At 31.9% G+C, this 13,001-nt stretch overlaps 1 protein-coding gene across 1 annotated transcript in view; it reads left to right on the top strand.

The window, feature by feature from the left end:
* LOC129241202 (SCY1-like protein 2) overlaps window positions 1-6,851 on the top strand; it is a 104,691-nt gene extending 97,840 nt beyond the window's left edge. The window contains exon 19 of the mRNA XM_054877418.1: window positions 6,770-6,851. Within this exon, the coding sequence (XP_054733393.1) occupies window positions 6,770-6,796 (27 nt within the window). The 3' untranslated portion in view covers window positions 6,797-6,851. The remainder of the gene's footprint in view (window positions 1-6,769) is intronic.
* Window positions 6,852-13,001: the final 6,150 nt, after the last annotated feature.

The following is a 13,001-nucleotide window of genomic DNA, read 5'->3' as shown; positions in this document are numbered from 1 at the left end:
ATTGATCTCTTTGATAACCCCTTTGATAATCGTATGACTCATAGAGACTTTGATATCTGTGCTCACCAAGCCACTTGCAAAGTCAGTTTTGCCGACCTTTGCTTTAAAGTCACGTATGTGAAATCTCATGACACCTGGCCGTCATCTTATAAGACTTCTGCTATGAAAAATCTCCCCTTAGAAAACCATCTGCCGTTCGGAGGCAATATAAAACTGCAGGGATTTACATTTTGTTGAAAAACATCAAAACGCACACCACAAATAGGAAGAGAAGCTTCACCAAAAATACCAACCAAACATGCAGGCGCCAATTATACTCGTAAATACATACATATACAACATAAGCAAAGAATCCCCTCGATCATTGAAGTGCGAAAGTTCTCCAACAGGGGACTAACCCTTGCAGTGTATATAATAAAAAGATTTCGTCATGTTTCGAAAAGTATACTGCTTCTGCTATTTTGGTGGAGCAAGTCTTGTGGAAAGTCATTCTTTGGATATTACCAAGCACGTTCTGAAATTATTATACAATGCACTTTTTGTCGCCTGAGAAGTGAGGCGCCTGCATGAGATGCGCATATCCTTAGTAATCTTACGAACTGTTAGTCGTCCATTAGTTTATTACTATTTGATTGATTTTATCAGCCATGTCTGAATTGGAAACTACACTTGAATTCTCCACATCTTATTTGACGTTCACGATGGGGTTTCCCATAAACACTGCACAATTCGCTAACGACGAGTTTTTACCTACTAAATACTAAGGTGTATTGCTTTAAACATCACCTCCCAACTAAAGCATACGAGTACAATACACAGAGTGGCCCAGAGGTTTGAATACTAACTTAGGACCTTTTATCAACCAAATTTATTTTGATGCTATAATTCATAATAAAAATTAAATATAATTCTAATAAAAACTTATTTTATTATGTGAATTATTTTGAGAAAATTGAAATATGTTAAAACACATAATAAATTAAAAATAGTCCAAATACAAAAAAATCAACATACATGCATACGTATACGACAGCTATCAGGTAAAAGCTGTTGCCTCGATGTGCCTCCGTAAAGTTTTTTGATTCCTCTTATGAATTTGAGGACATTTTCTCCTAAAATAAAGGCATAAGTCATGCATTTCTATATATAAAGTGTAAATATGTATACGCATTTATATGTACTTCTAAATTTATATAAAACTCCTTTGGTGTAGTTGCTCACTTCCATTTTGCATGACTCTTAACATTACCCAACGTACTAATAGGCCTCTTCCCCTCCATCCAAATAACACACATGTGCTCTGCCATAGTGTATGTATTTATGTAATTATGTATTTTGTCTTTTTTAGTAATTCATGTTAGAGTAAATAAATAATAGCTGTGTTTTTTACGCGCATATGTAACTGCGCTTAAAGCTTGTTTGCACGAAGTATTAAGCGCAGTTTTATGTACACTTATGAAATAATTGCGGATAAAGTGAACGTTTTTTACGTATCTGTTATGCCATGTGACAAAAATCACCTCTTTTGTTATCCAGGAAAAAATTTATGTGGGTGTGATCTGTAAAAACATCTTACTTAGGCCTCTAGCGTCCATTTTGATACCAGTGCTATATATTTGGAGTGGAATTATTATCATAGAAGGAAAATTCAACTATTTTTGTGCGTTATTTTCGTACGTTTTTATAACAGCAAGAAGAACAACGTTGAAAGTAAACAATTTATTTTTTTATCAGCTGCATATATGTATATATGTTTTCTCTTAATATTACTATCAAGGAGTGAGTAAAAGTATTTAGAACCACTATCTGAAAATTTAGTTTTTTGAAACTTGAAGGGCTTTTAAAAATTTAATCCGAACATGTTTTTGTATTTATAATAATATGCAGCATTACTAACATATGTAAAATCTATACTTTCACGCCCACATACAATAAATATCTTTTACTATCGCAATCGCGGATGAGCGTTTTTTCGGATACATACCTATGTACATATGCGCGAAAAAAAACCAAAGCTAATGTGCTATTTTGTACGTATCTATGTATGTATGTCAAATAGAACAAATAGTACAAATTTTAATTAACTTTTAACTGTTTATCTGTGTCCAATGCATACTTTTATAGGAAACTCAGTATATAAGTTTGAGTTTATAGCATACATACATATGTATACAATTAAATAAATAGGAAGCATCCACGGTGGTGAGAGTACAGGAGCTGGCGACATTAGCGAACCGCTATCGTGCTCACAGTGAAACTGATTTGCTAACGTAATAATTGCATTTTAATTTTAATTTTATTGTTGTATTAATTTTTATTTTTATTATTATTAATGAGCGAATTTATTCCACTACGCGGCTCTCTTTATTGTTTGTTCAATTGTTACATCAAAGCTAGAACTGTTCTCACGGATGGCGGAATTATTCTTGGGAGCCATCTATAACTTTTGTGCTTTCGTACAAGTATCTGCTCAAAATTTAACAGTAAGCATACCTCTTGGTTGATTGCGCGCTCTATCGTTCCTGAGAAAGTAACTGGTATGAATCAAAGCGTATGGGTGGCTGTGATTTGTTTTTATAAATACGAAACTTCAGGTAGCCCCACAGAAGATAGTCGAGCGGCAGGAAGTTGCACGCATACCTACATATGTAGATAGAAAACGAACTTTGAATCATATTTTAGTATTTTAGATTTTTAACTACTTTTCTAACGGATAAAGCACAATCATCTTCTTGGAGGCGTTAAGGTTCTTAGCAGATTTTTTTTTGCCACTTTCTAGCTTCATATTAATAATAATATGGGACACAGTATTCCGGTTAAAATTTTGATCTAGCGATTGTTACAAACCCCATTTTATACAATACGTGTAATCCATATATTTATAACTACTATGCTACTCCTCTTTATTAAATAAGAACGAATCTAGTCAAAGGAAAGTCAAGTGAAAACCAAGGCAAGTCAATTTAGTTGCTAAAATGGTATTGGAGATTTTATCGAATGCTTTAGAGAAGTTTGTGTATATCGAGTCAATTTGGAAACCACTCTGAAAGTCCGCTTTTCTAAATTGGAGTGACTGATGTTAGCTTCCAATTCATCGATAAATATTCCTCCAGCTAAGGATTTAAATATTAAAATTTACTTCCAAAGATTGCAACATAGAGCCACAAGCAATATTACAGAAATACCATCGACATCAGCTTGAGAAGAGTTCATAATCTTCAACCATCCCTTAATAATATCATCATCTGAGAGAACAAGTGAACTGAAGTCAACAGTAGGAAAAAATATCCTCACGAAATTTTGGCGAATGGCTCCCAAATGTTCTTTATCAAGATCTTCATAAGATACGAAATTAGATGCGAAGAAATCAGCAAATAAGTTCGCTGTATCACTGACAGAGGAAGCAGTAACGTCTTAGAGACGCCTTTTTCATCGATTTAATATATTGGTAAAAATTCTCCGAATTACCTTTTATGTTAACCTCAAAAATATGAATGTAATTTTATACAAATACTTATATGAATCACGAAACTTATTCCTAACAATTTTGACGTTGATGTCATGAGCTGTTTTACAGATACAAGCAGTGTGAAGTTGGTAACACTTCATATCGTTCACCATGTATAAGTACATACACCAAACTCTTTTTTCACACGGAAGATACGTTACTGAGAAAAGTGTGCACACATATCTTGTAAAAAATATAATTCATGCCACAAAAGTCTAGTTCACAAGTGTCAAATATAATTGATGTACGGCGCCATTTGCAAAGATTAAAAATCTTTGGTGATAAGTTTTGCACCACGCTGTACTTAACACGACTGGAAAATGTAAATTTACCTCCATTAGTCAAAAATTATGCTCCTAAAATATAAAATAGTATCGGCCAAAACATGAAATTTATACAATTTCACTTCGTGTTGTTACACCAACGATAACGAATGGTTAGCAACATAAAGAGTTTCCCAATAACAGGTATTACTTTGAATAGCCCTCTATTTCGGTAGATGTCACTTTTGAAGCTGTCATTTTTTGATATTTGACAAGTAGAAACTACGCCATTAATAAAAATGAAACTATACATGTTTAAACAACGCATTGAAATTATTAAAATTTACTATAAAAATGGTGAAAATTTGGCAGAGACGGTTCGTAAAGCTCGAACATTTTTGGGTCATCGTGAAGCTCTTTGTCGGACCGCAATACAGAAATTGGTAAAAAAATTCGAACTGTTGGGACAATTTAGTGATGTGAAAAATAAAACCCGTGCACGTCGCTCAAGAACAGCCGAAAATCGGAAATATTGCTGTTGTAGCCGAAAGTGTTGAAGAAAATCCAGGTTTGTCCATTCCTCGTCGTTCTTCGGAATTAGGCGTTCCACTAACGTCATTACACCGTATTTTGCATAAAGATTTGGGTCTTAAGGCTTATAAAGTCCAGTTAACACAAGAACTCAAGCCGGCCGATCATCAACAACGTCGTGTCTTTGCTGATTGGGTCGTTAAAATGCATGAAAATGATCCGGAATTCCATCGAAAAATCATCTTGACTAATGAGGCCCATTTCCACCTCGGTAGCTTCGTCAACAAGCAAAATTGTCGGATCTGGGGCTCAGAAAATCCAAGAGTTATTGTTGAAAAGCCTCTCTGTCTTCAACGTGTGACTGTTTGCTGCGGTTTATGGTCCGACGGAGTCATTGGACCTTACTTTTTCGAAAATGAGGCTGAAGCAATAGTTACCGTGAATGGATTGCGCTATCGAGAGATGATTAACGATTTTTTATGGCCGGAATTGGATGGTATTGATCTGGATAACGTTTACTTTCACCAAGACAACGCTAAGTGCCACACAAGCAACGAAACCATTGATATTTTACGGGAATAACACCTCTTATTGGAAAACCCTTTATAATGCTTTCGCTTCTAAGAAAAAATTCGGAAGTTAAATCTAAAAAATTATACAATATCGTGGCATTAGGCTGAAATTAATGGATTTATTTAAAAAAAAACCCACGCCTATGATTTCTGAAACACTAAATGTAGAAACTCTTATACTCGTTTACTCGTTTTTAAACATAAAGATACTCCTTGGTTTTCAAACACTTCCTCTCAATAATACCTTCAGCGAGCCTAGACGATAATGTTATACTAAATTTGAAAAAAATCCATATATTTTAAAGAGATGACTTCGAAGGAGATTTTGAGCAAGTCCAAATGGAATTAAATCTTTGGCAAAAAATAATAATAATAAAATAATTTGCAATATGAAGTCCGATGAAAAGCGAAAAACAAATCTCAAAGCTATCGAATTGTGCCAAAAAGATTCATGCGATTAAAGTAGCCTGAAGCCCGATATCTTTAAACAACCTGAAATTACTTATTGTATCTTAAATCGCTCTGTACCAAATCGCATTTTTTAAGTAATTAAAAAGAACGCCCATATACCCTTTTAAATAAAACAAATAACAGTTAACAACCAAACGCCTTTTTGACTTAACATTTTCGAGGTAAAACAAATAACTCTACGAGTATTTTACTAGTGCCATTGTGAGAAGAGGATTGTTTTAGGTCACTTTTTGTAGAGCAATTTCTTTGGACGACTCTAAAATGAAATTTACACAAAAAAAAAAAATATTTGGTCGTAATCTAGTGAGAGAAAAAGAGAGAGAGAAAGTGTGTATTTAAGAAGTACGATGCACAAGAGCAGATCAATGGGGCAGCGCATCTGTATACCTATAGAGCAGGGGTCGTTAAAGGTTGCGCGTGCTGCTCGTACACTCAACACCCGTATACTTTCGCTCTTCAAATCAGTCATTACTCTAAACCTAATTCTTACGCTACAGTAGACATACATATTTGGATATATGAATAAAATGATTGAAAAAGCCCCAAAAGTATAAATTTAAATTAATTTAAATTACTTAATTTAAATTACTTAGTATATAATTTAATTTAGTATTTACTTTTCCTTTTTTGGCGCATTTGGTTTTTGACGTACTGGCTTACTCTTTTTACTTTTCACTGGGCAGAGCGCTTACTCTATGCTCACCCACACTCGTAACAACACTTGCCGACCTCTTTATAGAGCCGCAAATTCTCACGGTGGAAAGAATTTTCGAAAAATTTGCTGAAAACAAGCGACGAGTCGGAATGAAATTCTTTTCATATCTTTGTTTAATCCCTTCTGATTTCGATTTAGTTTTTTTTTTTTTCATTAAAAAAAACATTTAATTTTTTGCTTATTATTAATTCTTTCTAGAACAATAAGAGAATTTTATACTATCTTCCAAAGTTTTGAACCGCTACGATACCGATACTAGTACTATGAAGTATTTCATGTGTCCTAACCACTAAGCTCGACGCCCGTTATTGTTCAAATACGGCCCATAAAAATTTGCACTAACTGAGTAACCCGATACTAACACTAATAAATTATCCAAGTTCGCCCTATATTCCGCCTCTCGCCATATTCGTGACATGTTCTCTCAAGAGCCGGAACATCTTAAGAAAATGACATTATTATTTAAAATTGTAAAGCATTACCTGCATTACTCGCTACTATAGGCCATTTTATAATACATAATTATTATATAATAAATAATTATTAATACACAAAGAATTAAATATGTCACATTTTGCAATTCCTACACAAATACACGTTACAAGCCACCACTGTTATTTTCTCTTAAAATTATTTTCTCAATAATAAAAAAACGCTACTAAATTACCAATATTCTCTTTTTTCACTTGCTAATCTAAATCTTTTTCAGTATCAGCTATTCTCCGGTCGAACTTAAGCAAAAACATTTTACACGACATAACTATCAAAATCATTTTTAGCTCATCTTGCATATGTTTAGCAGAAATAAATTCTCTACTGCACCAAATAACAGCTTGAACTAAGAGGGGCTTGTGAAATAAATCGACAAGTTTCAATTTTCGCTTTAAGAACAAATAAACACATTCATATAAATATCTATGAAAAACCAACAAACAAAAAATTAGATTTATTTTCAGTCAGGTAGTATATTCGTACCTATCAAACTTAACTTAAATGTTATCTATATACTAGCATATTTAGTTAAAATACTTACCTTACTCACGTACAAACTTACATACATATATCAAAATGAGGTTGACGTTGAGTTAAACACAAAGTAAGCAAATAAAAGTTTACATATTTCCGAAATTTAAGGTGAAATACAAATACCCTGTATGCAAATGCAATCATTTTAAAAACTGAAATTAGAAATTAATACCTACATTTAATGTACTAGAAAAAAGGGAATCTAATTCAATTTAAATCTTTGTATTTACTTATACATACTAACATTTACACGAATTACAAACTACAAACCATTAGCAAATTTTCAGCAAAATATATTAATGTATTTACATATTTAATATGTTGATGTTCACAAAGGAATCTCGATGTTTTATTAAACAAGTATTGTAGGTGAATTGGGGCAAAAAGCCCAAAAGTATACATGCATACATACACACATATAATACATCCAAATGTAGGTGAATTAGTAGGTGTATAGTACGTAGTGTTTAGCTCAGTACAAAATAGTGCGAGTCACGAAAGTAAAGCCAATTATTAATATATTATTTTTGGTACCTTTCTCAAAGTTTAGTAGACTTGTCGTGGCAACTTCGTTCTATCAATATTACATACATAAATAAATATCCAGAACTGTAGATTCGCCCATAAATACCTTTGTGTGACTTTTCTACCATAAATATACCTATGCGGTTTCCCCTTAATTTACTGATTGAATTGGTTTTTATATTAATCTTTTTTGCGAATTTTCGAAGAGAAATCACCCGGGAGAGAATCTTTTCTGTTTCAGACGCTCTCGGCTGCCGCCGAAAACAATGGAGTCTCTGAGGTAAATGTAGAGGAAATTTGCCAAATCACAGGACAGCTTGAACTTTAACGATGGTGGTGACATCCCCCTTATGCAGAGGGTAAACAACTCGTGTTCACTTTCGATCCCATTACGGTTGACTCCAAGGTATATTTCGAAAAATATAAGGTATATTTCGAAAAATATAAGGGTGAGATTTACGGTAAAACACCATCTCCTACTCTGTTAATAAGCTTGCAGCTCTCCGTCTGCGCTGACAATGAAGTGTTACAGGTTTTAGTTATTCTAAATAATAGCGCAGTTCTCAATTAAGTGCAAATAAACTGGCATCATGGCGTTTATAAATTACCATGACAATACAACAACTAAATATAAAGTATGTAGAAAAGTATTTGTCTTCATAATTTGCAAATGACTGTCTATTTGCACGTAATTGTGAATTGGCGGTATTTTATTACTTGAATGGATTGCTCATTTTAATTTTGGATTGCCCATCTCTCTCAACCTCTTTTGCACTGGCACTGCACTAGCATTACTATGTCTCCTACATTTACATATATAAAGTACCTTATAAATTGAGAGACTACTACTAATACTGGACAGACGTAGATTGCACCTTACTTAGGCTGTTATTTTTCAAATATTTGTCTATTGGTTCTTCTAAAAACACCAGAATGTTTAAATTTTCAAGTTTTTTTTCTTCACAGTTTTCTATTTATAGTACCTTATAACAAATATTTTTTATATATTTGATCATAAATCAATGAAAAAGTACTTATTTTTCTGGAACTAAAAACGTATTTTAGAAAATACACAAAAAACCCAAAAGAACACAGAAACATCACGTAAAAACTTAAATGTAGAATTCCTCACACCTAATCTATATTCGCTTGGTAGCCAAAGCATTTATTAGCTTTTCCAAAACACTACGCGATAGCTTAGCCCATAGTTTAGCCAACTATTTGGTCAAGAAATATTCGTAGACTAACTAACCTTTTTTCATATAAATACCTCCTGCAACACTCTTATCCACCTAACATCACTTCTTCCTTGTTCGAAGCACACATACCGTTTTGTCATGATCAATGAGCTAGACAAAGTTGAGTAGTACAAAAAAACTTAAAATAACATAATACAACGTTGCATAACATTACTATACTTAGCACAACATACCAAACATAAGCAGTTAAGCGAGTAATTTACTTTCAAAAATCTCTTATGCATATACAGGTCAAGCAAAAAATTAAAGAAAGCAATTGAAAGCAAGAAAATCAAAAGAAAGCAATTGAAATGTTTCTAAGCCAACATTTTTGAATGGCTAAATTCCAAAATTAATACAATTAGTATGGCGCGCATACATCTTTTAAGGCTAAAAACTTGTTGCTCAAGGCCAAGCATGGGAATTCCAACTACTCATTAAAATGGACGAAATTACACGTTTACATGATATTGCTTTAAGGTTTTACTAAAATTTCACGTTTGACATAACAAGCGTAACAGCACACAAGACAACATAACACGGCATAACAGAACATAAAAGAATACAGCATATTATAACACAACATATCATAATATAACATAACTTTACTTAGCATAGCATAACAAACATCGCGTAGCAAGACGTAACATAGGTCAGCTCATATGAATTTACTATAATCTTAATAGGTCTCACTATACAACATATGTATTATTATATCTGAGAGATCGTAGAGTTATCTTATGATTTCATGTTAACCCAGTCCCAAAGGGATAACTGTCGAAACTCTTTTGAAAGTCTAGATCCTCTCGTATCTGCCTGCCAGTCTCCTTTAAGCCCTTAAAAATGATGTTTCCTAGGCCTTTCATTAGAACTTAGAGGTGAATAAAATTTACTTATACTGCTGTTAGGGCATCAAGTACTGTTGCATCCCATTCACATCTACTCAATGAAGTGCAAAGTTTTATTTCAGACACATATGCATTAGGGCGGGTCAATTTGTTCTTAAGAAATATAAGCGGCTTTGTTTCGGCGATTGAAGTATTTTACTGGGAATACTGAACAAAAACATACCTGGAAGCATTGCTCTAAAATGTATTTCGACACTTCTTAATTCTGAGTTAATAATCCTTAATAATTATTTTTATTTTGTTGCAGTTTTTTAGGAGAAAATCTACGTTTATGGTTTTTGGGTACAAGAAATTCAGTTTTTATGTCTATTTTGCTTTCCAGTAGGGAGCGTAACATTGCAAAGTTTAGTTACTTTTACTACTTTTAATGGAAAACATCGATTTTCCCTACACTCAAATAAAAAAAAAACAAATTATTGTAATTGTAATTATTTTATTTCAAATATAAAAAATATATTAAACCTAAAAGTATTTGATGATAAAAAAGCAATAAAATTTTCCAAAAAAATTGGTTCATTATATTTTTAACTGTATGACACAAACATCTTTTAAATCTCAGGTCTTGTCAAATAGAAAAGCTGCATGCTCCGAATTTGAATTAGCCCTCAAAATCTCGATTCAGTGCCGAAAATCCAATTTTTCATAAATTCAAGAATACATTTGTCAGTAACTTTGTATTTATTTACTCGGTAAAAAAGTTTTATATATGCCACTCATTTATAATTTGTGAATATTTTTTCACTTAAAATACTTCTTTTCGCCAAGCGAATAGATTACGCAACTGGTATAAATTAACATATATTGGCAACGCAGGATTTACATGTGTTTGTAAGATGTGAGTTATACCAGTCTAATGAGGTACAACATTACTCGCTAGCGCCGAATCTTACTCGATAGTTGTTGCTTTCGAATGCAAATTTTGTCGTTAAGTTAATCGAGCATGGAGTGTGCGGAAATGGCGAATAGAAGAGGCCTTATTTCAAATTACTATTTTGTTTACCAGTGTATATAAAGAATATATGCGAAAATACTACTTTCAATTTTATTTCCAGCGAGTTAAGTCCTCAGAGGGTATTTTACTATTTTATTTTGTCATAAAAATGTTTCATTTACCGTCAGCTTCAAAATAAAGTGTACACCATGTATTGTTAAGTTTTGACTATTTGTTTATTTATTTTATAATTTCAATTATTTGTTTATAAAAATATTGTTCGTACTAAAATAAAACCCATATACCTGTAAACTAAGGTTTCGAACTTAACACAAAATTTATAAAAATTCTGCAAATGTTCAGCAAAATTTCACAATTTTTACTTGGAATTTATAGAACAATTTCAAGTACGCAGTTTTGTAGATTATTGAATTTTGGTATACTAAATATACTATTGCGTTGATTTTTTGCCAATTTTTTCTGCTGACGGTATAGGATGTTTTTTCCTTATAAGAAAATTGTGTCGAATAGAGAAAATGCGCAAGACCGCTTCCTAAAAAAATTGTCAAAAATCAAAGTAATTTTGAATGTACTTAAAACTTGCATTTTATTACACCAAAATTGAATGATCTATAAAACTAGATAACCGAAATTTTTCTTAAAATTATAAGTAAAAAGTCTGGAATTCTGATGAAAATTTTGCCGAATTTTTACAAGTTTTGTACAAAGTTCCAAGTTTTAGTTTATATATTATAACTTTTGTTGTAGTTGAACTATACTTAAAAAAAACTAATAGGAATTTGAAAATAAATAAATAAATAGTCAAATCTTAACAACATGTGGTGTACACTTTATTTTGACGCTGACTATATTCTGAAAAAAAAAAAACGGAAAAACTATAGAGTACTGGTTTTACTTTGCAAAAAATAATCATAATAGTGACATGTAACAAATTAGCACGCACCACAAAAATATTTTTTATTAAATTCTGCTATGAGTCTGTTAAACCAACGTTCAACTTAAACTCCAGAAATAACTCAAACATTTTCTAAAAAACAAATAAGGAGGCTTAAAACCCATTTTAGAGCTACGACTTCTTGGACTTTTTCATTCAGAATTGCCCGTAGAGTATTTCAGTGGTCGAAACAAAGTAGAGGAAACATTTTACCAGTTCTAATGTGCATAAACTTATTTAATACGCATGTTTATGGTACATGCCTATCTCTTCACTGATTATATAAAGCAAAAAGCATAGTCATTGGATTGTTAACAGTCAAAATAGATGTATGTGCAGGTGTATACAAACATTTATTTAAGAACTAAAGTAGTATCAAAAAGAAGGAAATTCAAAATATAGTTGAAAAATAGATGTACATCCCATTTATTACAAAAAATACGTTGTTGAACGAAAGTTCAAGGCATCATCAACAGCATTAGCGCCAAAAATACCACAACTACTACTACTGAGCTAAAAGCGTTAATTCCTGAAGGCAGGGCAGGTCCCACCCATATATGTAGTTAGTTAATATAATATACATATATATATATAATATTTCCTAGTTTTATGATTGACTGTATGACATGTGAAATTTCTGGTATTTACAAAAACAAACAAAAAATATTATAATAGCAAAAAAACTAATTAAATGTACTTACTTAAAAAATAAGAAGATTAAAAAACCCTCCCAAAAACAAAAGAAACAAAATTACTTTATGCATACGAAACTTTCAAGTTGAACATTACAAATACACAAAACTAAAAAATGTTGTAAAATATAACAATATTTTTAAAAGCAACCAAACAGAAAGGTTTGATTAATAATGTTGAAATAGAGAAATTTTATTGCTGTTAGAGATTGCAAAGATAAAGTAAAATAAAAAAATGGAAAGTTGTAAAGATTATAAAGAATGCATTGTGGGCACCTCAAAGTGCGATCGAACCATAAAATTATAATATATGTACTATTTTAACAAATATTATATGAAATGTATTCATTTACATATACTCTGTCAATTTAACAGCACTAAAAAATGCCCAAAAAAGTAACAATAAGAACCACCAAATTTATATGTGGCAACTGTCAACTTAAGCTAACAAAGCAAAAGCGAAATTTCACCATAACAATACTATTTCCGGATAAAAAATTTAACTAAAAATATATATACTTATAATTACGTCAAGGTACATTTATAAAGGCAAGAAGTTACGTCAATATATGTATATCTATTTGTACATTTTGTGTATCTAAGTGACAATCAGTAATTTGCGTGTAGAAGAAATCGAGAAACCGTGTGGGTGCGTGCCTATCGTTA

The sequence above is a fragment of the Anastrepha obliqua genome, chromosome 3 (assembly GCF_027943255.1).
Source record: "Anastrepha obliqua isolate idAnaObli1 chromosome 3, idAnaObli1_1.0, whole genome shotgun sequence".
Classification (NCBI taxonomy): Eukaryota; Metazoa; Arthropoda; class Insecta; order Diptera; family Tephritidae; genus Anastrepha; species Anastrepha obliqua.
Note: the sequence above shows the minus strand (reverse complement) of the source record. Positions and strands in the feature narration are given on the sequence as shown.